Source organism: Heteronotia binoei, chromosome 18 (assembly GCF_032191835.1).
Source record: "Heteronotia binoei isolate CCM8104 ecotype False Entrance Well chromosome 18, APGP_CSIRO_Hbin_v1, whole genome shotgun sequence".
NCBI classification, from domain to species: Eukaryota; Metazoa; Chordata; class Lepidosauria; order Squamata; family Gekkonidae; genus Heteronotia; species Heteronotia binoei.
Genome location: NC_083240.1, coordinates 33962921 through 33988617, shown reverse-complemented (window position 1 = coordinate 33988617; position 25697 = coordinate 33962921). Strand labels below are relative to the sequence as shown.

The following is a 25697-nucleotide window of genomic DNA, read 5'->3' as shown; positions in this document are numbered from 1 at the left end:
CCATTTTTCCTAAGCTAAGACAGAAATGTGTGAGTCAGAGGCTAAAAAACTGTGAGCTAGCTCACACTAGCTCAGCTTAGAGGGAATCCTGGTAGCAATCCGCAGCTTTGGCTTTCCTGCTCCTCTGGAGGCAAAGACTCCACACAAGGAAAAGACTAAGAGGAAAAAGCTGACTTTTCCCCTCACTTAAAGGCCACCATGGTGTCGCAGATGCTTGTCCATTACAGGCACTTGGTTGAACAGACAGCAGGCCTGACCATTTGTTTTAGGTTTTGTTTTTTTCAGATTTGCAAAATATGTACACGTTTTGCTTTCTCAGCTGTGTACTCGATGTCCCATCCTCGGGAAGGAGAGATACTTTAAACAGATGGACGGATGCCCAGAAAAATCTCTGAACAAGTTGATCTAATAGTTCACATCTTGATACGTTTATTTCTACAGCAAAATTTCTTCTAAGCTCAGAGAAGCGCTCACCTCCTACCATCCGAAGTGACAAACGGAAAGGTTCGGAACGGTCACGTGAGTGTCATGGAACTGGGCCCCTGTCCAAGCTTTGCCCCAAACTCACTCCTGAATCTCTGAGAGGTGGATTGCGCAAGACTCTAATCCTTCTGAAAGAGCTTTGGTGGAGAATCTCACAAATTGCTATTTTATCTTTTAATTAGATCGGATAAGGAATGATATGTACGTACTTCTGTTCCTGATTTCATTTACATGTGCAGGTATATTTTGTGTCAAAGCGAATCTGCCATATTTACTACTTTCAAGAATGATTCGATTGGTTCTAAATAAAAACCTTAAAAGAAACACCAGCGACCTTTGGGCTGGAACACACAGTTTTTGCTAGACACCTGGAAATAAATACACTTCTGACCTCTACAGCCAGAGGGCTATATAAAGACTGGGAATCAAAGAGAGTAGCCCCCCCCTCTCTCTCCCTTGTCCTGTGATTTAGTGGTTAACACATTGCTTTGAAACAGGCAAAGCGATCCTCTGTTTGCCATGTGTCTGTTTAAAACGAAACGCTTCCCTTATAGGGGATAATAATCTGTTACAGGAGGCAGGGAATGACACAACTGATATTTGCAAAACTTATGAGAGGAGGACTTCAGTTCTACAACTTAGGGTCGCCCAGTAAAATGGGTGATCTGTAGATGGAGCTCATTAGCATAACTCATTAGCATATGCCACCTCCCACCAGCCAAAAGCAACCTGGCGCAAGAAAGGAGAACCCCGGCCAAGCAAGGCCAACTTGCACTGGATAGATACAGCCAGCGCAAGCAGGCCTCGCTCACCTGGGGCTCTCCTTGGCTGCCTCCCCCTGCCAAAAAACCAGCAAGCTACCCACCACCCAAAATCACATAAGAAGTGGAGAAAGGGAGGCGTGGGCTTCTCCACGGGTTAATGAGGGCTGCTAGAGGTGTGGCAAAGCTCTTGGTGGCTGGCTGGCTGCTTTCCTAATCCAGGGATTGTTATCCAGCTGCATCTACTATCCGATGGACAAGGTAGGTGGGGAGGAGGAGGGGGGGGCGTCAGAAAGGTTCAGGAGCTGTGCTCCTGTGAGCTCCTGCTGAATTCAAGGCTTGGATGTAGCACACATAAAAGGAAAATACACTGACCACATAATTATAATTAACTTGTGGAATTCACTGCCACAGGACATGAGGATGGCCACTGGCTTGGACCACTTTAGAGGGGGATCAGATGACTCAGGGATCTCCACTGATGGCCGTCAGCCATGACAGCTAAAAGGAACCTTCCTGAATAGAAGGCGAGGAGAAGCAATGGATCAGGGCACATCTTCATGTGCTGCTTTCGGGCTTCCCAGTAGCATCCGGTTAGGTAGCAGTGGAAAAACCTGACACCCTCTCTTTAGCCCACATCAGAAGAATCCTCTGCGGGAGGTTCTCCTATGGAGGCGAACTATCAGCCACTCCCACAGGAAGATGAACGGTCAATCTGCATTTTGGGCTCCTCCTGCACAGTTAACACAGAGGACAGCAAATCGGAAGAGGCTGCTGGCACGGGAGAGAGGAGGAATACAAAAGCACAAGGCTCACAGTGGCCAATTACTGCAAAAATTGTATATGTGTATATATAAAGTGAGAAATATTAATAAAACGCTTACAGAACTGACATAAATTTACATGCACATACAGTTGCAAAACACACAATGCTAACCCAAACTAATACAGTCGATGGAATATACAATACTGCAAAAGTTGTACAGTCAGTAAACAATTTTTGCAGGAATTGGCCGTGAGTCTTGTGCTTTTGTATACCTGGTTTCTCTTTTGGTTTCAATCAGTAGCATCCGGTTAGGTAGCAGCGGAAAAACCTGACATGGCTTCCTCTTTTGGTTTTGATAGGCATGGGAGAGATGCAGCGCAAGTTAGGAAAGGCACCAATCCTGGAAGCACAGAAAAAGAGCAGTCTGGGCAGGAAGCAACAGACTCTCTAGGGGCACCTTAAAAAGCGAAGGGAGGCATCATGGCCGAAGGCTGCTTGATCAGATGCCAGCTGGGGAAAAAAACAAGCCAATCTCTTTGGCGGGACCTTTGCCCCCACCCCCACACATACCTGTACGCAGGAATTCCCGGATTGGCAATCATGATGGACTCCAGGTGGAAGCGGCCATCCCCAAGATACCTGCAACAGAAGGAGGGGGGGGGGGTGGAATCAGCCAAAGGCAAGACCAGCAGAAGTGGGAGGCTAATGCTTAACACCCCCCCACACACACACACCTCTCAAATGCCCACTTACTATGGTTTCTACCTCTCTGTTCAGGGCCAAGGACTTCCAAGAGCAAGAGCCCATTTCGAAGCAGATTCAAGGACAATCCGAGACTGCATTTCAGAGCAGTAAGAGTCCTATTACTTTCCGTCCCCTCGAAGGCTAGCAGCCCTCTGGGACCAGTTTGTGAGCTCTTTTGTAGCTAAACAGATTGTTTCTGTTCCAGGCCAGACTCTCCATTAACTGCAGAACCCTATCTTGAGTCTTCCTACAGTCTGTCTCTGTTCCGTTTATATGGCTACTTAGTCATTTGTGTCGCCTGAGGCGGTGGATGGAGGCCCTGAGGAAGACGGCCCTTGACGCTCCCCTCCTCTCCCCCAGTTTAAAGCAGCTGAAAAGGGATTGGCTATCTGGATGAGGAGAACAAACACCCCACTGAGAGGTGGAAGCATACCAGAGCCGATCATTTCAAGAGTTGGCTAGAGTCAAAAAACCCACCTTGGGGAAGGAATGCCAGGGTGTGGAGCAGCACAGCTTTACTGAACATAAGAGAAGCCATGTTGGATCAGGCCAGTGGCCCATCCAGTCCAACACTCTGTCACACAGGGGCCAAAACCTAAGAAACCCAGGTGCCCAAGAAGGTCCACCAGTGGAGAAAGAAGTCCAGAAGCCTTCCCACTGTTGCCCCCAAGCACCAAGAATACAAAGCATCACTGCCCCAGACATAAGAACATAAGAGAAGCCATGCTGGATCAGGCCAACAGCTTGTCCAGTCCAACATTCTGTGTCACACAAGGGTCAAAACCCAGGTGCCATCAGGAGGTCCACCAGCGGGGCCAGAACTCCAGAAGCCCTCCCGCTGTTGCCCTCCAAGAACCAAAAATACAGAGCATCACAGCCCCAGACATAAGAGAAGCCATATTGGATCAGGCCAATGGCCCATCCAGTCCAGCACTCTGGTCACACGGTGGCCAAAGCCCAGGTGCCATCAGGAGGTCCACGAGCAGGACTAGAACTCCAGAAGCCCTCCCACTGTTGCTCCCCAAACACCAAGTAGCTGGATCCTTCCAATCTGGTTTCTTGCCTACTTTGGAGACTTGGCTGCCCTTTTTCCAGCAGTTGGGCAGTGGGAAGCATACATGCTGTCTCCTGCTGGACCTCTTAGAGGCATTCAGTGCCACCAGTAATGCCAGCATAGAACTCCTGGAGGAAAAAATAGGGAATTCCCTATTGGAGCTTAGAGCATGCTGGCAGCTAGGTTCCACCTAAAGGCTGCAGGATCAATTCCTCCAAGACTTCAGCCTTCCTAATAAGGGATGTCAGGTGCAAGAACTACAACCTGAGTCAGCGTGCCTGCCAGGTGACACACATACTAGGAGACCTGAGGAAGAGGAGATGATGATGATATTGGATTTATGAATGTCAGAGTCTCAGAGCAGTCACAATCTCCTTTACCTTCCCCCCACATACAGCAGACACCCTGTGAGGTGGGTGGGGCTGAGAGAGTTCTGACAGAAGCTGCCCTTTCAAGGACAACTCTGTGAGAGCTATGGCTGATCCAAGGCCATTCCAGCAGCTACAAGCGGAGGAGTGGGGAATCAAGCCCAGGTCTCCCAGATAAGAGTCTGCACACTTAACCACTACACCAAAGAGGACACAGTAGCAAATGGGCTTCACTGGACGCAGGCAGCTGCCGGGAAGCCCTGTTCCTGTAAGAAGCCCCAATGACTAAAGGGATATGAGAAACCTTCTTACGTATATTGTGGTCTGTGTTCTTTTCTGCTGTTAGAGTATATTTGCATGACCACAGTGCCTTGCCTTGCTTCGCTTCCTTTGACCACACAACTCCATTAGAAAAGAATCCTGGCCTCAAACAAGAAAATGGCCTCTGGCACACCACCCCTGAGACCTGGAATAGGGGCAGGAAGCCCTGTTGTGTGATGCTCTTTGGCTCAGGGGGTGCCGCAGGGTTTCTCCTTGCCTGCCATACTATCTAACAGCCACAGGAATTCACTGAGAGAGGCCAGCTGCTGGCTTGGGGTGCCAAGTCATCCAAATGCCAAGGAACTCTCTCTTTGGGAAGAAGAAGAAGAAGAAGATATTGGATTTATATCCCGCCCTCCACTCCGAAGAGTCTCAGAGCGGCTTACAATCTCCTTTACCTTCCTCCCCCACAACAGACACCCTGTGAGGTGGGTGGGGCTGGAGAGGGCTCTCACAGCAGCTGCCCTTTCAAGGACAACCTCTGCCAGAGCTATGGCTGACCCAAGGCCATTCCAGCAGGTGCAAGTGGAGGAGAGGGGAATCAAACCCGGTTCTCCCAGATAAGAGTCCGCACACTTAACCACTACACCAAACTGGCTCTCCAGTTGGCTCTCCAGTTGGGATTGGTCCCAGGGGAGGTCCTGACAGTGTCAGTCACCAACGATGGACTAGACTGGGCTCCCCAAGGTGGGGCCCGTGGGCACCCTCCAGCTCCAGTTTTAGTGCCCGCCAAATGTTTTTAGAAAGTCAGCAGGGCCAGATGGGGGTTTTGCCCAACAAGGCTTCTGATTGGCTATGTGGATTTTTAAAAAACATTGCTTTAAAAACTAGCCACAGCACAAGGAGCTTTGTTGTGTGTCTGGAGGCGAGCTATGGCTTACCAGTAGGTTTTTATACCCTGCTTTTCTATACTGTAAGGAATCTCAGAGTGACTTACAATCACCTTCCCTTCCTCTCCTCACAATAGGCACTGTGTAAGGGAGGTGGGGCTGAGAGAGCTCTGGGAGAACTAGAGCTGGCCCAGGGTCACCCAGCAGGCCTCATGTGTCTCAGATTGGCTTACAATTGCCTTCCCTTCCTCTCCTCACAACGGGCATTGTGTGAGGGACATGGGGCTGAGAGAGTTCTGAGAGAACTAGAACTGACCGAGGGTCACCGAGCAGGCCTCATGTTTCTCAGAGTGGCTCACAATTGTCTTCCCTTCTTCTCCTCACAACTGGCACCATGTAAGGCCGGTGGGACTGAGAGAGTTCTGAGAGAACTAGAACGGGCCCAGGGTCACCCAGCAGGCCTCATGTGTCTCAGAGTGGCTCACAATTGTCTTCCCTTCATCTCCTCACAACAGGCACCATGTAAGGCAGGTGGGGTTGAGAGAGTTCTGAGAGAACTAGAACTGGCCCAGGGTCACCCAGCAGGCCTCATGTGTCTCAGAGTGGCTCACAATTGTCTTCCCTTCATCTCCTCACAACAGGCACCATGTAAGGCAGGTGCGGCTGAGAGAGTTCTGAGGGAACTGGGACTGGCCCAGGGTTACCCAGCAGGCCTCATGTGTCTCAAAGAGACTTACAATCGCCTTCCCTTCCTCTCCTCACACAGGTCTTATGTGAGGTTGGTGGCACTGAGAGAGTTCTGAGAGAACTGGGACTGGCAGGCTTTGTGTGTAAGACTGGGGAATCAAACCCGGTTCTCTGGAGCCCAGTCCACCGCTCTAACCTCTCCACCACACTTCCTCTCCAAGATAGGCGCTAAAGAGACCTTATTCTGGGTTCTTTAAATAAGTGCGGCGGCTTTCATTGACTGCTCTGTTTTTCAGTCTCCCCTTTTTTTTGTTTCAAACTACCTGATTGTTTTGCAGCATATTAATATTACAATTGTCAGTTGCTATGAGGATCCACTGGGGGTATTTTAATAAATAAAACACACACGCAAGATCCAGCCTTCTACACTGCAGTGTTCTGCTCTGCACCTTCCCTGTTTTATATTCTGTGGTCGCAATTAACATTTCTATCAAAAAGCAGGGGCTTCGAACTGGCCTCGTTCTATTGAGTGGGTCCACAAAGGGCTGCTGCTTGAACCTTGAATCCTTCCCATCAGTCTTTAGATTGTGAGACACGATCATTTGTATGGTCCATTTGAGAGCGTATTGCTACAAAGTGCTGTTTTATGGGCACCATCCTTCAACACTCTGTCCTCTGTACCAATGTTTCCAGAGGCACTTCTTTGTTTTTTTAAAAAAAGTTAAAACTAGTACAACATTTCTTTCTTACATACCCTGAAACTACAGAGCAACAAATAACCGGTCCTCAAGGAAGTACACCCCCCCCCCCCACTTGTTCCGAATGTGCTTCCTGGCTGAAGATAACTCATGCAGAGTCACAACGGGTAACCTTCCTTCCCTGAGGGCACAAAAAATTGTGGTACCTCCGTGAAGACAGACACACACACTTCAGCTTGGTGTAGTGTAGTTTGGCGTAGGGGTTAAGAGGGGAAAAAGGAAAGGTCCCCTGTGCAAGCACTAGTCGTTTCCGACTCTGGGGTGACATTGCTTTCACAACGTTTTCACGGCAGACTTTTTACGGGGTGGTTTGCCATTGCCTTCCTCAGTCATCTACACCTTCCTCCCAGCAAGCTGGGGACTCATTTTACTGACCTTGGAAGGATGGAAGGTTGAGTCAACCTCAAGTCAGCTACCTGAAAACCCAGCTTCCACCAGGGATTGAACTCAGGTCATGAGCAGAGCTTAGGACTGCAGTACTACAGCTTTACCACTCTGTGCCACGGGGCTCTTTTAAGGGATTAAGAGGGGTCGACTCTAATCTGGAGAACCAGGTTCGATTCCCCACTCCTCCACATTCAACCAGCTGGTGTGACCTTGGGCCAGTCACAGTTCTCTCAAAGTTGTTCTCTCAAGAGCAGTTCTCTCCAGAGCTCTCTCAGCCCCACCCACCTCACAGGGTGTCTGTTGTGGGGAGAGGAAGGGAAAGGAGACTGTAAACTGCTCTGAGACTCCAAGTGAAGGGCAAGGTATAAATCCAACTCTTCTTCTTTAATTCCAAGTTGCATAAAAGGTGACTAGAATGAGCCCAGTGAAGAGAACCAGCGGGCAGTCTACCTTGCTTCCATGGTCTTCTCTTCCTTGTCTCCCAGTGCTCAGCAATGTGGCAGCCAGGCCTGGAATTTTGGCAGCCTCTGGATGAGGGAGGCATTCCATAAAGGCAAGCGCTTTGGGGACAGCAAATCAACAGCAAATGAAGAAGAAGAACTGCAGATTTATACCCCGCCCTTCTCCATGAATCAGAGACTCAGAGCGGCTCACAATCTTTTTTATCTTCTCTCCTCACAACAGACACCCTGTGAGGTGGGTGAGGCCGAGAGGGCTCTCACAGCAGCTGCCCTTTCAAGGACAACCTCTGCCAGAGCTATGGCTGACCCAAGGCCATTCCAGCAGATGCAAGTGGAGGAGTGGGGAATCAAACCTGGTTCTCCCAGATAAGAGTCCGCGCACTTAACCACTACACCAAACTAGCTCTCAAATGGGCTCAGGCAGGCTTTTTTTTTGTAGCAGGAATTCTTTTGCATATTAGGCCACACCCTCTGATGCAGCCAATCTTCTTGGAGCTTACAGTAGACCCTGCACTAAGAGCCCTGTAAGCTCTTGGAGGATTGGCTACATCAGGGGTGTTTGGCCTAATAGGCAAAGGCGTTCCTGCTACAAAAAAAGCCCTGGGTTTAGGCCATATAGAATTTGGGGGGGGGGGGGGCAGGAGAAACAGAGATGTCCCACATTTTAATTTGCACACTCCCCACTCAAGACAAAAAGGGAAGCCGCCAGGTCCTGCAGAGTACACGACACTGTGGGGAAGAAAAGACCACCACCCCTCCTGAAATATGCCTCGTTCCTCGCTCCCCTCTTTGTCGGGGGCCAGCTGGAAGGGGGCCCTCTTCCCCTCCTGCAGCTTGCCCTCCCCCTTCCTTTGCTCTCTCCCCCCCCAGGATCTGCTATTTATTTTGCCATGGCTTCCTCGGCATGATGTTCACAGTGCATTAAGCATTTCCATTACCTCCAATAATTAGGTGCGCGGAAGCTGGAGGCTCGTCTAATTCACTGTCCTTAAAGAAAATTAATGGGGTTGCTGCATCAGGCCCCAGTCATTCCCAGTCATTCGTCTTCCCGGCTGCTGCCTCCCTGCCCTCCCCGCAGCCCCCGCCCGATGAAAGGGCAGAGGGCTCCAGAGGGCCTCTGCTCTGCTGCCTGCAAGCTGTCTTTAGTCCGGGAGCCCTTTCCCGACAGGAGAGGAGGATCTGGGGCATTTGAAAGGAAGGCACGCTTCCTCCCGGAAGACCTCATTGCTGCTGCCCCACATGCGGTGGGCCTACGACGCAGCCAATGTTCTCCTGCGATGGCACATGAGGGAGGGAGGACGCAAAGAAATATGCTGTCTTTCAGAGATGTTTGCCTGCTGTTCCCAGTGTTATTTGGGAACTCTCAGAGAGCACTAGTGCTTGCACAGGGGACCTTTCCTTTGTCCCCTCTTAACCCCTATGCCAAACTACAATACACCAAGCTGAAGTGTGTGTGTGTGTGTGTCTCTCTCTCTGGTGTAGTGGTTAAGGGCGTGGACTCTTATCTGGGAGAACCAGGTTTGATTCCCCACTCCTCCACTTGCAGCTGCTGGAATAGCCTTGGGTTAGCCCTAGCTATCGCAGGAGTTGTTCTTGAAAGGGCAGCTTCTGAGAGAGCCTCTCAGCCCCACCCACCTCACAGAGTGTCTGTTGTAGGGGAAGAAGTTAAAGGAGATTGTAAGCCGCTCTGAGACTCTGATTCAGAGAGAAAGGTGGGGTATAAATCTACGGTCTTCTTCTTCTTCCTCCTCCTTCCTCTAAGCTGAGTTAGTGTGAGCCTCTGGCTCACACCTTTTTGTCTTGGCTCAAGAAAAATGGCCCCAGAACAAGCTAATATGTGCAGCAGCTCACAACTTTCATGCCAGTAGCTCACAAAGTAGAATTTTTGCTCACAGGACTCCACAGCTTAGAGGGAACAATGCCCTGCACCTTGCCAGTTTCGATGTTTCAAACCCGCAATCCCTGCTTCGGACCTGCCTGCCCCTGAAACTATTCCTCATTCCAACTCTGTAATCTCACTATATATATTTTTTCCAATGAAACGCAAGTTTCTCAAGGCATTTGGTTCTTCCAAATGATTACGGGAGGTCACAGAGCACTGCCCCAGTTGCCATTTCTCAATAATGAGCAAGGGGTATTCTGCACATGTGCAGAGGTTTAGGGTGGGAGGAATGAGAAACACTTTGCTGGCAGCAAGCTAGCAGCAGCTGAATTTGACCTGGGCCGAGTTGATCTGACTTTTCTAAAGGCAAAAGTCCTTTGCCTGCTTGCCTTCTGGCTCATAAGAACATTAGAGAAGCCATGCTGGACCAGACCAATCCAGTCCAACACTCTGTGTCCCACAGTGGCCAAAAAACCATCAGGCGCAATCAGGAGGTCCATCAGTGGGGCCAGGATACAAGAAGCCCTCCCACTGTTGCCCCCCCCCCGCCCCAAGCACCAAAGAATGCAGAGCATCACTGCCCTAGACAGAGAGTTCCATCAATACCATGGCTAATAGCCTCTGATGGACCTCTGCTCCATATGTTTATCCAATCCCCTCTTGAAGCTGTCTGTGCTGGCAGCCGTCACCACCCAAGGGCTCATGCCTTTGAATGAATCCGCTGCAGAACCTATTGTTTCCTTTGGTTGATTTATATTGTATTAGATTACATTTTTTCCCCATTGCTGCCAGCCACTTTGGGCCCCTCTGGGGGAGAGAAAAGTGGGATATAAACACTTAGATAAATAAAAAATTGTTAGCACCTCCCTTTGGCTCAAATCAAATTGGAAAAACCAAGACAAAACAAGAGGCCCTGCCCCAACCACTCTTGTTATCCTTACTCACACAATGGCATCTGTATCCTTTGCCAGCTGGGGGGACGTACACCCCAAGATCTCCCCAGGTGAGAGAGGCTTGCATTGTGGGGCGCTGACAGTATAATCCTTTGAAAGTTCCCGAGTGGCTGCCTGTGAAAAGAAGGGGGAAAGGGGAGAAAAAAGCAAAATGTAAGAACATAAGAGAAGCCATGCTGGATCAGGCCAATGGCCCATCCAGTCCAACACTCTGTGTCACACAGTGGCCAACCAACCCCAGGTGCCATCAGGAGGTCCATCAATGGGGCCAGGACTCTAGAAGCCCTCCCACTGAGCAAACCCCACCCCCAAGCACCAAGAACACAGAAACATGAAGGAGAATGCAAATTGCTCACAACTGAGACTTTGGGGTACCACCATGGGGAGACACAAACAAAGCCCTGCTGGGATAGATCCCAAAAGGGGAACCTAAATCCACTTCCATTTTTCCAAATTCCAGCCAGTCACTCCTTTTTCTGGTTCCCAATATCTGGGACTTGGAAATACACTACCTTGGAACAGAGAGGTAAGCAAAACGTTGGGGAGGGACGGTGGCTCAGTGGTAGAGCATCTGCTTGGTAAGCAGAAGGTCCCAGGTTCAATCCCCAGCATCTCCAAAAAGGGGTTCAGGCAAATAGGTGTGAAAAACCTCCGCTTGAGACCCTGGAGAGCCGCTGCCAATTTGAGTAGACAATACTGACTGCGATGGACCCAGGGTCTGAATCAGTATAAGGCAGCTTCATATGTTCAAGGAGGTAAAGATCCATTCTGCACAATGGGGAGTGGTCTGGGAGCCCACCAGGGAGGCCAATAGGAGCAGGGGATGATTCCCGGGAAGCTCATTCCCCCACCCCAATCCAGGACCTGAGTTGGTTCAGTGAGCCAGTTTGGTGTAGTGGTTAAGTGCACGGACTTTTGTCTGGGAGAACTGGGTTTGATTCCCCACTCCTCCACTTGCAGCTGCTGGAGTGACCTTGAGGGCGGTCACAACTCTCTCAGAGCTGTTCCTCTCAAGAGCAGTTTCCGTCAGAGCTCTCTCAGCCCCACCTACCTCACAGGGTGTCCGTTGTGGGGAGAGGAAGGGAAAGGGCATTGTAAGCAGCTCTGAGACACCTTTGGGTAGTGAAAGGCGGGGTACAAATTCTATCTCTTCTTCTTGGAAACACTCTGATTTCCAGAGATAATTTTTCAGTTCTTTTTACCAGATCTGACTAAAGGGAGCTTTGACTCCTGAAACCTTATACCTTAGAAATCTCATAGGCTTTTAAGATGCTCTGGAATCTCTGGACTTTGACTTCTGGGCAGAGAGGCACAGCAGGGATTCTCTCGCTACCCTGGACTGAAGATGATGATATTGGATTTATATCCCGCCCTATACGCTGAATCTCAGAGCGGTCACAATTTCCTCTATCTTCCCCCCACCCCCGACAGCAGACACCCTGTGAGGTGGGTGGGACTGAGAGAGCTTTTTACAGCAGCTGCCCTTCCAAGGACAACTCTGCAAGAGCCATAGCTGACCCAAGGCCATTCCAGCAGCTGCAAGTGGAGGAGTGGGGAATCAAACCTGGTTCTCCCAGATAAGACTCCGCGCACTTAACCACTACACCAAACTGGAGGGCAACTGTAGCCTGCAAAGTGTGTGGCCCATCGTGCTGGCTCGCCAGGATCTTGGCGCCGCTACACGAGGAACGTGCCTGCCTTGCGCCCTGCCATCAGCCCTGACAAGGCATCCATTAAAAGCGGCTGCTGCTTAACGCTTCAACGCTGCCATGTTTAGACAGCCGCCAGCGGAGGCTCCCATCCATCTCTGCCCACTTGCAAAGAACGTGCCCAGCTCTCAGGACCTGGCAGGGCCTCCCCACCTGCCACCTGGTTAGCGCTCGACAACAGCAAGCGCTTGGCTATCTGCTGGGACAGTAAAGGAGCGATTTCCAGCAATGGAGGAGATGCCAAAATGTGCATCCCGTTATCTGGAGTGTGCGGATGCAGAGGTCAAATGCAGCTAGAAAGGTTCAGGGTACACATGAAGCTGCCTTATACTTGATCAGGCCAGGGTTTTTGTAGCAGGAACTCCTTTGCCTATCAGGCCAAACACCCCTGATGTAGCCAATCCTCCAAGAGCTTACAGGGCTCTTAGTACAGGGTCTACTGTAAGCTCCAGGAGGATTGGCCATATCTGGGGGTGTGGCCTAATATGCAAAGCAGTTCCTGCTACAAAAAAAGCCCTGGATCAGACCATTGGCCCATCCAAATCAGAACTGTCCGCTAGGACTGGCAGTGGCTCTCCAACGTCTCACGTTGAGGTCTTTCACATCGCCTGCTATGTTGGCTTTCAGCTGGAGATGACAGAGATTGAACCTGGGACCTTCTGCATGCCAAGCAGAGGCTCTGTGGCTCAGGAGTAGAGCAGCTGCTTGGCATGTAGAGGGTCCCAGGCAGTGTTTCCTCTAAGCTGAGTTTAGTGTGAGCTAGCTCACATTTTTTTTTGTCTCTGTTCAGGAAAAAGGGCCCCAGATCAAACTTATTTTTGCAGCAGCTCAGAATTTTAACGCCAGCAGCTCACGAAGGAGAATTTTTCCTCACAAAACTCCACAGCTTAGAGGGAATATTGGTCCCAGGCAGTGTTCCCTCTAAGCTGAGTTAGCCTGAGCTAGCTCACAGATTTTTTAGCCTCCTGCTCACACCTTTTTGTCTTAGCTCAGGAAGGATGACCCCAGAGCGCAATAATTGATGCAGCAGCTCCCCACTTGAATGCCAGCAGCTCACCAAGTAGAATTTTTGCTCACAAGACTCTGCAGCTTAGACGGAGCATTGCTCCCAGGTTCAATCCCAGGCATTTTGAAAGGGAAAATATGTGCTGGTGGAGGGTGAGGGACTGTACAGCTGGCCTGGATCCCACCCACCACCTACCCCTCACCCCAATAAGCCAGCTTACCAGGCTTACAGGAGAACAGAACGACAGGCCCAGAGTAGGTAACACTGCCCCATTCTTCTCCATTGGTGGGAAGCACCTCCCCAAACATCACTTGCCCGCCCCTCTCCTCACCTGAAGGGCAGACACAAACTGAACCGTGCTGACCAGCACCAGTTTGGACCCCGCGGGGAAGTTGAACTTCAGTGTCTCCACGAAATGAGCGGTGTCGATCTTGATGTCGACAAAGACGTACAGCATCTTCACGCCCGACGTGGGATCGATGGGGACTGTTGGGGAAGAGCAGGACAAAGGCTGTTGCTGCTATGGGGACCCCGCTGGGGAAGAGGAAGAGCCCCCCAAGTCAAGGAGAAAAACTGCCCCCTGCTCTTCTACCAGCCCGCCTTCTTCCCAAGAGCACATGTCCAGCCCACCAGTATGCAGTGCAGGGTACAGCATTCGGGATCCTGACACGCTCAGCTTTCCTTACATCCCTCTCCACCCCTTGACCGATACAAAGGTCAGGTCCCTGTGGGTGGGTGGTCAACATAGTTCAAGACTGGCCAAACTTGCTTAATGTAAGAGCCATATAGAATAAATGTCAGAAATCTCAGAGCCAAAACACATGAATGTCAGATGTTTGAGGGAAGGAGGGAAGGAAGGAAGGAAGATGAGGGAGAGGTAGAAAGAAAGCAACTTTAAATGCATTCTCCAAGCTGCCAGCTGGCTTGGCTTGGAAAAGTGATTTAAAGAGACAAATGCCTTCTCCAAACCAGCTGACAGGGTGGTGGGGGTTTTGAGAGCCACACAATACGTGCAAAAGAGCCACATCTGAAAGCCAGTTTGGTGTAGTGGTTAAGTGCGCAGACTCTTATCTGGGAGAACCGGGTTTGATTCCCCACTCCTCCACTTACAGCTGCTGAAATGGCCTCGGGTCAGCCGTAGCTCTCGCGGGAGTTCTCCTTGAAAGGGCAGCTGCTGTAAAAAGCCCTCTCCAGCCCCACCCACCTCACAGGGTACTTGTTGTGGGGGGAGAAGATATAGATTGTAAGCCTCTCTGATTCAGAGGGAAGGGCGGGGTATAAATCTGCAGTCATCTTCTTCTTCTTCTTGAGCCATAGTTTGGCCACCCCTGACACAGCCTCTCCACAACTGGCAGATAAGAAAGTCAACACTGGCAGAAAGTCACTCTGGTTCTATCCTGTTTGCGTGGATAGTTTCTGTTTACGGAAGGGGAAGAGAAACTATTCATGTGAGCAAGATGGGACCACAGCAGTCAAGGTGGATGGCTATAAAAGAAACTAAGTGTTAGGGTTGCCAATTCCTGGAGATTTGGGGGTGGAGTGTGGGGAGAGGAGGGACCACAGCACAGCATGAGGTCATCGTCTGTCCTCCAAACTTTCCCCATAGGAAGTGATCTCTGTAGTCCAGCTTGAATTCTGGGAGATCCCCAGCCTCTGCCTGGAAGTTGGCAACCATCCTGAACTTCTACATCCCATTCTGGGGAACGACACAGAAACCACCATGCAGCGTGCCACCAGAACAGACAGCATAAAAGGCTCCGTCGAGTCCAAAGCACCCCCTCCCACCGAGGCCATGCCTGGCCTCGCCTCCTGTCAATCAGCCTCGCTCAGAGAAAAATCCTGTCTCCTTAATTGGAGCATCCAGAGGAGGCTGCCCGCTGAGTCTCTGCGTGAGATATTGCTCCAGCCTCACCTTCTGCCAATCCGAAGGAATCGTGCTCAGCACCCTTACTCGGACGGCACATCAACAGCACAGTTTGAATTTCAGTTCACACACCGTTGTGCCTTAGCTACGGAGAGCACAGAATTCCGCAATAGCCGCGTATGCCTTTACATTAGTGGGGGGACATGCATTCCTGTTTATCAGGACTGAGGCAAGACAATCCTCTTTAGCTGAGCCCAAGGGGATGGAAACTGGGTGTCCTCAAAGAGCTTCGAGAAACGTTTGAGCTGCGGAAGGATAGCAGCCGTGAACGAAGGTGCCGACGCCCCCGCAACAATTCCCTGCCCTTTGGGTCACCCGCAGCCCAGGCGTCTGTGCCCTGATCTGACAACTGAAACCCTCTGAATAACATTTGTTTTCCCCTTTTAAAAGCATCCTACAATTATAACGCATGCGGGTCAAACCGCGCGCTGTTTGCAGATGCCAATTCCGGGCAAAATAAATAATAAAGCCACTCTGGCGTGCTTAATTGGGATGACTCTGATCCCCGGCCAGAGAGAGAGCTGCATTATGTATCGGTGAAACCGCCCGGCGCTGAACTGGATGCTGACCCAAGAGCAGCACCCCTGCAGTGCGGGCGCTTGGGGCAGCTACCCTGGGGGGAAGGAAGGTCACCTCACTGGCCCTCCTGCTCCTCCCCACTCTGCCCCTTTCTGGCAACGCAGCAGGTTGACGGCTGACACTTTGCGCTGCAGCCACAAGAGGATGCTCTCCTTCAGCCAGATCTTTCGAGCCAGGGGCTCCGCAAACTGTGCCACTCCTCCCAGCAGGGCACCCTGGAATTTTTTTTTTGGGGGGGGGGGTGACACAGACTGCCCTCTCTCCTCTGCCAGCCCAGACCAATGATTGCACAGCCAGCTCCTTCTCTGGTAAAAAAATCAAGCAAGAAGGGAGGCTCCTCTTTGCATCCTTGCTCTGAGACCCCAGCGGCATCCTGCAGCTTCCCTCACCTGTCCCACTCTCTCCCCTCCTTCCCCCATCCTCCCGCGCTCTCTCCTGCAGCCCCCCACCCTGCCCCGCGATGCTCCAAGAAGGCAGGCTGACAGGGCCCCCCCCCTTTCCGCGGATCCACCTTAAAAGCCGACACACGGCCTTTCCTTCCTCCTCTCCCCACCCCTTCCTTGTTATTTTGAGCCCATTCCATCCTGGGTGGACTTCAAAGTTAGCAGCATCTGGGACAGCAGTGCAGTTTCCATGGCAACGGAATCCAGAGTACCCGTTCCGCCTAGGGAGCCGGCAACCGTTGCCTGCCTCCCTCCCCTCCCTGCTCGACGAGGCCTCCTCCTCGCGCTCAGCAACTCAGCCAGCCGCACCAACTGCGCAAGCCCCTGCCCCACCCCTCTGAGCCCTTCGTGGGCTCTGCAAGCCTCCCCACCCTGGGGTGTGTGTGTGTGCGCACAGAGGTAGGCAATGCAGGTGAAGCAGCAAGGAGAACCCAGCTCTGCAGCCGCCCCAGAAAAACCAACTGTGAAGCAAATGCCGGTGGGATCCAAACAGGGAAGGCAGAAGCAACCAGGAGATTGCATTCCCATCTATATTGCCAAGCGTCTCTACCTGCTGTTTCCTACTGGAGAGGCTGCGTAGGCCACAGTCTGAGAGCCAACAATCCTTTACCAGGAGGTCAGGGACTTTGGAGTTGAGCTTACGGGTCTTATTTATTAAAACATTTATATTCCACCTTTCCTCCTGGCTCAGGGCAGCTTCCGATCTTTCCCTGGGCTTGCAAGTCATGCCGTACGGGTGAGCCAAGCGGGCAAAAGATGTCTCTCTTGGTTTCGCTTTGCATCAACCTGCTGTGGAAAATGTACATGCATGGCGGTGGGGGGGGGGGGAGAACACCTGGTTTGGATGCAGCCCAAGCAATAAGCCTTGAACAAAAAGACGATTTGGATTGGTTAGCAAAGAGCTGATAGGTGGGGGGGGGGGGGAGAAGAGAGGAGAAGATGACTGCTGCGGGAATCCAAGGATGAATGAGGGGAAAGTGATGGACGGGCTCAGAATCCTGAGCCTCATGCCCAATTCTCGTGGGACAGTTTTGTGGGTACACAAAGTACACCCAAGCGCTGCCAAAACCCATTTGCAAAACCCTGGTGCTTTTAAAGCGTCTCCGAGCAGGATTCTTGGCCCCCGACGGCTTGCTCCTGTGTAAGCAAATGCAGGACTGCGTTTCATGCAGACATTAAATACGAAACAACATCCATTGGTTTTAAAATTAACATGTGTTAAGGTTGGTGAGGAAGCCCTTGATCACTTTGAGCTGTCACTTTAGACTCCCCACAGATTTGGGGGGTGGGGGGGTGGGGGGTGGTTGTGTGATTCACGTATTGATTTTTTTTTTCCTGAGCAGAGCATCGGGATCTGTTTGCAGAAGCTCTGGGTGACAAGGGGTCCCTTGCGAAGGACTTCAAAAAGAGCTTCTGCTCCGACTCCTCAGTTCTTGCAGGCTTCGCAGACACAGAACTGCAAAGGGATTGTTCCAGCTCAGACACAAAAATCAAGCCGGCGTTAGCACACCTCGTTTCACGGTTCCTTTAAAGCAACATGAATTACCAACTTGCACCACGTGGGCACCTCCAGCACCTAGGCCCTGTAGCCCACTAGGGCATGAGCTGCCAGGTCAACCAGGCTGGTGATGCAGGGGTGTCAGGCTGACTTCAGATCTGGGGGCCCTTTATACAAGGCACTTGGGAAAAGTGAGACAGGAAGTGCCACAGGGTGCTGCTGGAACTCTCTGTCTGGGGCAGCGATGCTCTGTATTCTTGGTGATTGGGGGGTGTGGCACAGTGGGAAGGCTTCTAGTCCCATGAATGGACCTCCTGATGACACCTGGGTTTTTTTGGCCACTGTGTGAAACTGTTGGGCTGGAAGGGCCAATGGCCTGATCCAACATGGCTTCTCTTATGGTCTGATGTCTGCGGCAGTGATGCTCTGTATTCTTGGTGGGGCAACAGTAGGAGAGCTTCTAGTGTCCTTGCCCCACTGATGGAGCTCCTGATGGCACCTGGGTTTTTTTGGCCACTGTGTGACTCCGAGTGTTGGACTGGATGGGCCATTGGCCTGATCCAACATGGCTTCTCTTATGTTCTTCTGTGACTCAGAGTGTTGGACTGGATGGGCCATTGGCCTGATCCAACATGGCTTCTCTTATGTTCTTCTGTGACACAGAGTGTTGGACTGGATGGGCCATTGGCCTGATCCAACATGGCTTCTCTTATGTTCTTCTGTGACTCAGAGTGTTGGACTGGATGGGCCATTGGCCTGATCCAACATGGCTTCTCTTATGTTCTTCTGTGACTCAGAGTGTTGGACTGGATGGGCCATTGGCCTGATCTAACATGGCTTCTCTTATGTTCTTCTGTGACACAGAGTGTTGGACTGGATGGGCCATTGGCCTGATCTAACATGGCTTCTCTTATGTTCTTCTGTGACGCAGAGTGTTGGACTGGATGGGCCATTGGCCTGATCTAACATGGCTTCTCTTATGTTCTTCTGTGACTCAGAGTGTTGGACTGGATGGGCCATTGGCCTGATCTAACATGGCTTCTCTTATGTTCTTCTGTGACTCAGAGTGTTGGACTGGATGGGCCATTGGCCTGATCTAACATGGCTTCTCTTATGTTCTTCTGTGACTCAGAGTGTTGGACTGGATGGGCCATTGGCCTGATCTAACATGGCTTCTCTTATGTTCTTCTGTGACTCAGAGTGTTGGACTGGATGGGCCATTGGCCTGATCTAACATGGCTTCTCTTATGTTCTTCTGTGACACAGAGTGTTGGACTGGATGGGCCATTGGCCTGATCCAACATGGCTTCTCTTATGTTCTTATGTTATGCACCTTCAGTGGGCCTTGCTAACACAGAAGGGGGGTATTGCCCCCCCACAGCCCTCCAGAATGCACTGCCAGAAAAGTAGCATTGCTGGGGCTCAGTGGCAGAAGGCCCCAGGTTCATGGGAAGCGGCCTTCTACTGAATCAGACCTTTGTCCATCAAGCTCAGACTGGCAGCGGCTCTCCAGGGCCTCAAGTAGAGCTTCTTTCCTAACACCTCCTAACCTGGTCTTTTTAACTGGAGGCAGCAGGGATTGAACCTGGGACCTTCTGCATGCCAAGCAGATGCTCTACCGCTGAGCCACCGTCCATCCCCGGCAGCTCCTGTTAAAAAAAAGTCAGGTAGTAGGGGATGTGAAAGACCTCTGCCAAGAGATTCTGGAGAGCCGCAGCCAGTTTGAGCAGGCCGTACTGACCTTGATGGACAAAAGGTCTGATTGACTATAAGGCAACTTCCCGTGTGTTCACCTAGAGTCTCAGAACCAACACAGTGCTGCTGCTCCCCCACTCCCCCATTCAGTGTTGCCATAAGTGGAGAAGGAAGAGGAAGAGGCAAAGGTGGAAGAGGAAGAAGAGGAGGAAGAGGAAGAGGAGGATTTATACCCACCCTTCACTACCCAAAGGCATCTCAAAGTGGCTTACAATCTCCTTTCCGACAACAGACACCCTGTGAGGTCGGTGGGGCTGAGAGAACTCTGACAGAATTTGCTCTTGAGGGGAACAAGTTCTTTTGAGAACTTGTGATTAACTCAAAGTCACTCCAGCAGCTGCATGTGGAGGAGTGGGGAATCAAACCTGGTTCTCCCAGATAAGAGCCCGTGCACTTAACCACTACACCAAACTGGCTCTCTTTGTGGCCACACCGCAGCATGGAGCTACCCATGTACCGCAGCAGTCAGAAGGAACAACACTCCCAAACTCCTCCAAGTACAAAGCTATGGGGGAGGGGGGAGGGGAGAAAGAGGCAGAATCTGAATCTGAGGCAGAGGCCAGCTTGGGTTACATACTCAGGCAGCTGTGGCCGTAGTGCACCAGGAAGTCAGCTCCCAGGGCCCGGGCCGTGAAGTCATCCACGCAACAGGCGCCGTAGGTCACATCGCCCATCACGACAGCTTCTGCTCCGGTGAACCTGCCAGGGAAGAGGAGTGGTGGTCAGCAGGTCCCAGAGCCAACTGCCCCTTTACCAAGCACTCCACTCGGACGGCAAAGACAATGCCGGGGCTATGCAGACAGCCATGTGGCTGTATTCGAGAAGCCAGTCTCAAGCTCCTTCCCTGCCTCAAGCCCCTACAAGGCCTGGGGCGCCGGCCTGGTTTCCTTAGCCGAAAAAAAGGAACAAAGCAAGAAAAATAACTGCGTAACAAAAAACAAATTTCTCCAAAAAAATAAACATACAACAACCACCACCACCTTTATTGGCATAACAGCACAGATGTGCACAATCGGCAAGGGAGAAAACATATATTACCCCAACCTCTGAAACATTCCTCTCCTCTTAGAAGCACAGCGCAGATATTTAGCCACACTCTCAGTAATCGCAGGGTTATGAGAGGACAACAGGAACATACAATACACAGATACCCAAATTCCACAGTCAATCTTACAAGTGGGCGTGGCTCCACATCATTCACCGTGTTCAGGAGAAATGATTCATAGAAGTAGTTCATAAATTAGATCACAATAATCCCAATCGTCCAGAAGAAAGTTCATAAGTGGAGTCCACTTCCCCCCAAAAGGAGTCAGGCTTAAACAATAACGAAGTCCTTTTTTACATGTTTGCTAGCTGGACACATGTTTCACATATGCAAGCTTTCCCCACAATTTTTTTTTAATTCTATAAAATACAACAACCATATCACTGTCCACAAAACATAATATGCCACTTGTTCTTCTTTGAAAAAAAGGAACAAGCAAGAGTGTCTGCCTTCCAAGGTGCTGTCCAATGAAGAACCCAGAAGTCTTTGGCAAGGGGAAATGGAAAGAAAGCATATCGACTCCCCAGAGACGGTGAGTAGATGCTCTTCCCAGGGAAGAGGCAAAGCAGTCCAAGGCCTGGCCAGATCATGAAATGAGGTGCTAATCCACCACTTCAGCTGAGGAAAAGCACTTTGCCATTCAGGGAATTAGGCCCTCCTGAGAATACCCAGCCAGCATCCTAGCCCACAGAATGGAGAGTACCTTGCTTTTTCTGGAGCGAGGGTGGCCAAACCTGCTTAATGTAAGAGCCACACAGAGTAAACATAAGATGTTTGAGAGCCACAAGAGGTGAACGCCAGATGAGGGAGGGAGGGAGGGAGGGAGGAAGGAAGGGAGGGAGGAAGGGAGGAAGGGAGGAAGGAAGGAAGGAAGGAAGGAAGGAAGGAAGGAAGGAAGGAAGGAAGGAAGGAAGGAAGGAAGGAAGGAAGGAAGGAAGGAAGGAAGGAAGGAAGGAAGGAAGGAAGGAAGGAAGGAAGATGGATGGGGATGGAGGGAAAAGTGGAAAGAAAGCAACTTTAAATGCATTCTCAAAAAGGATATTATAGCATTGGAAAAAGTGCAGAAAAGGGCAACTAGAATGATTAAAGGTTTGGAACTTTCCCTATGAAGAAAGGTTAAAACGCTTGGGGCTCTTTAGCTTGGAGAAACGTCGACTGCGGGGTGACATGATAGAGGTTTACAAGATTATGCATGGGATGGAGAAGGTAGAGAAAGAAGTGCTTTTCTTCCTTTCTCACAATACAAGAACTCGTGGGCGTTCAATGAAATTGCTGAGCAGTCGGGGCAAAATGGATAAAAGGAAGTACTTCTTCACCCAAAGGGTGATTAACACGTGGAATTCACTGCCACAGGAGGTGGTGGCAGCTACAAGCATAGCCAGCTTCAAGAGGGGGTTAGATAAAAATATGGAGCAGAGGTCCATCAGTGGCTATTAGCCACATTGTGTATATGTGTGTGTGCGTGTGTATATATATAAATAGATTTTTTGGCCACTGTGTGACACAGAATGTTGGACTGGATGGGCCACTGGCCTGATCCAACATGGCTTCTCTTATGTTCTTAAATGTCTTCTCCAAGCCAGCCAACACAGCTGTGGGGACTTTGAGAGACACAATAATATGTGTGGAAGAGCCATGTGTGGCTCTTGAGCCACAATGTGGCCACCCCTGTTCTGAAGCAAGGAGCCCCCACCACTGGCAAGAAACCCCACTGGAAACCCACTCCCTGTTCTTCCAAGGTGGCGAAAAGAGATATGTCTGCTGAAGACCCATCTCTTCTTGGATATGGGCCAGCAGGTCCCTTCTAAAGTTCAGAGCTCTTGCTGGCAGCGAACGGAGCTGGGAGAAGCGCAAGAAAGATCTAAGGAGGAACACTTTCCAGGGCTTTATTGTTCCACGGAAAATGTTCCACTTCTAAAGATGCATTGTTTCATGAAATGAATAGCAACGAATGAATGCCAATAAGAGGCGAGCTGGGGAGTTTCAAAGTTGTGGTAATTCATGTTTTTCAGGCAATTATCCGTAGAAACAGACAGAGTGCTTGGATGTCTTATCGATTTGTAAATTGGGGGAAGGGTTAGAGGAACAAGACACAGATACGTATCATAAGCCAAATAAAAAAATTGAGTTCTGAGTTCAGATGGATTGGCCGCGCAGGTCCAACCTAAACCAAAGCGAACATTCTTATTTGTATGTTTCCTCTCCCAAGGTAAAAGAGATGCTGTAATCCCCAGATTGATATGGAACTAACAAATCATGCAAGGGATGAGGTGTCCCAGTAAAATCTGTGGAACGGAGGTCAATTCTGCTGAAGCAGATGAAAGACACCCACATCTATGGCATATCATGCATGGTTCTCTGGGTGCCCTGCAATGAGCACATCAACTGTTTCGGTGCCATCGGGCTTTTTGCTTTATTTTGCAATGGCAAACGAACACGGCTCCCTCTTTGCAAACAATTTCCAGGGTGCGTTTTTCACACTGCAATGCAAGTGCATTTTATATCGCCCTTAATTTTTTATAAGCATTATTCCAATAGAATAATTTGCCACACAGTGCTTTGGATTTCTTTGAATACAACATGCGAGCAACACTGATGTTTTTTGTTCCTATTCAGTTCCAGCATTTGTCCCTATTGGGATATTAACACAGAGCACAATGTTGCTTACTAAATACATTCAAATAAACCTGCCAAAGCAGATCAGGTTCTATTTAGGGCATTGGACAATTTTCCAGCTCAACTCAGATTATTCCAAGGAAAAAACCATCACTGGGTACAAGTAGGGATGCCAACCTCGAGGGGGGGCCTTTCCCAATACTCCCTCTAAACTATGGAGTCTTGTGAGCAAAAATTCTACCTTGTGAGCTACTGGCATTAAAGTTGTGAGCTACGGCATAAATTAGTTTGCTCTGGGGCCATTTTTCCTGAGCCAAGACAAAAATGTGTGAGCCGGAGGCTAAAAAACTGTGAGCTAGCTCACATTAACTCAGCTTAGAGGGAACACTGGTCTTTTCCTAGAATTGCAACTGCAGAGATCCGTTCCCCTGGAGGAAATGGCAGCTTTGGAGCATGGACTTTATGGCATCACGTTCCCACTGTGCTCCCTCCCCAGGCACTCCCCCCAAGTCTTCAGGAATTCCCCTAAACTTGAGTTGAGAAGGGCCATGGCTCAGTGGTAGAGCATCTGTTTGGCATGCAGAAGATCCTGGGTTCAATCCCCAACGTCTCCCATTTAAACAAATCTGGCAATGGGTGATGTGAAAAACCTCTGGCAGCTTTCTATGTATGCATGACCCTAAACAAGGGGTGGCCAAATTGTGGCTCGTGAGCCACATGTGGCTCTTTCATACATATTGTGTGGCTCTCAAAGCCCCCACCACCCCATCAGCTGGCTTGGAGAAGACATTTCTCTCTTTAAATCACTTCTCCAAGCCAACCACCTGGCAGCATGGAGAATGCATTTAAAGTTAAAGTTGCTTTCTTTCCATCTCACTCCCTCCCCATCAATTTCCCCTTCCTCCCTCCCAGCATCTGACGTTCATATCTTGTGCTGCAGCTCTCAGACATCTGATGTTTATTCTATGCGGCTAGTACATTAAGCAAGTTTGGCCCCCCTTGACCTAGACACAAAGGTAAAAGAGGGGAAAAGGGCCTTCCTGAGCAGTCGAGGGCAAGCAGCCTGTGCCCCCAAACACGGAGCAGATCTAGTCAATCCAGAAGCTTTATGCAAGGACGGGTGCTGCCCCCTGCTCGGTTCAGTGCCCAAAGAGGGCTCTGGCAGAGGTCACCCTCAGCAGTTCTTAGAAGGGCTGGTTCCAGATTTTGGGAAGCCCTGGGCAGAGAGCTCCCAGCATCTCACCCATGAGCCTCCCTGTGCATCCCGTTTTCTGTTGCTCCAGAAGGTCAGACCGGAACCAGCGGGTTGAAAACCAGCTAAACACTGAAAAGAACTTCCTGACAGTTTCTCAGTGGAACAGGCTTCCTCAGGAGGTGGTGGGCTCTGGAGGGTTTCACACAGAGGCTAGATGGCCTTTTGACAGCAATGCTGATTCTGTGAACTTAGGCAGGTCATGAGAGGGAGGGCAGGAAGGGTCACATCAGTGCTTAGTTCTTGTGGTCTCTTCTTAAACACCTAGAGAAATGCCAATCACCACTTTGGGGTCAGGAAGCTATTTTCTCCAGGCCAGTTTGGCCAGGGATCCTGGAGGTTTTTTGCCAACTTCTGGGCATGGAGCAGGGGTCACTGGGGGTGTGTATGGGGGAGAGAGCCAGTTTGGTGTAGTGGCGAAGTGCGCAGACTCTTATCTTGGAGAACCGGGTTTGATTCCCCACTTCACTTTGCAGCTGCTGGAATGGCTTGGGTCAGCCATGGCTCTCGTAGGAGCTGTCCTTGAAAGGGCAGCTGCTGTGAGAGCCCTCTCAGCCCCACCCACCTCACAGGGTGTCTGTTGTGGGGGGAGAAGATAAAGGAGATTGTAAGCCACTCTGAGTCTCTGATTCAGAGAGAAGGGCGGGGTATAAATCTGCAATTCTTCTTCTATGAGGGGGGAGGGGTTTGTGAATTTCCTACACTGTGTGTTTGGGGGGGGAGGATTGACTAGATCACCCTGGAGGTCCCGTCCGACACTATGAATCTGTTCCCTGCCCTGCTCACAAGCCCTCTTTCTGCCCAAGCTCAAAGCCATCTGCATTGCTTGCTGGCACCGGGCACAGTAGGCACGGGTGGCGCAGCACTCGCAAGTGAGCAGTCAGGGGAATGGCATGTCGGGGAGTTGGCAGCGTCGGGCCCTGGCAGACACCCTGGCAGCAGCCCCACCTGAACGTATGCTGACGCTGGCCCCGGCTCCTCGCCACAAATGACAAGTCCCCGGCGGAAGTTCTGCCGTGCCTGAGAATTACCGTTCAGCCCTTCCAGGATTCCGAGCTGCCCTTTTTAAACTTGCAAAAGTGTTCTGTGACCTTTGCATTCTCCCGCACGGCAGCTAGTCCCCCTGTCTGTAGACGGGGAGAACAAAGCGCGAGTGAAAAAGCCTGCCCAAGGTCACAAAGAGAAGCGACAGCAAGCAAGCGTTCCCGAACGGAGAGCTGGATTCGAGTCCAGGAGCACCCTGGAGACCAACAAGATTTCGGCAGGTTAGGAGCTTCGACTTTCGGACACTTATACCTCTCTCCCCAAATCTTGTTGGCCTCTAAGCTGCTGCTGCTGCTGTTGTTGTTCAGTCGCACAGTCAAGTCCTACTCTTTGCGACCCCATGGACAAAGTCATGCCAGGCCCTCCTGTCT

General features: G+C 50.7%; 1 protein-coding gene across 1 annotated transcript in view; it reads right to left on the bottom strand.

Moving 5' to 3' along the window:
* Positions 1-25697, bottom strand: part of DPH1 (diphthamide biosynthesis 1) — a 69262-nt gene that overhangs the window by 18272 nt on the left and 25293 nt on the right. Inside the window, exons 4-7 of the mRNA XM_060258726.1 lie at positions 19947-20068; positions 13502-13656; positions 10448-10569; positions 2581-2649 (exon numbers count right to left, since the gene is read on the bottom strand). Of these exons, the coding sequence (XP_060114709.1) occupies positions 2581-2649; positions 10448-10569; positions 13502-13656; positions 19947-20068 (468 nt within the window). The remainder of the gene's footprint in view (positions 1-2580; positions 2650-10447; positions 10570-13501; positions 13657-19946; positions 20069-25697) is intronic.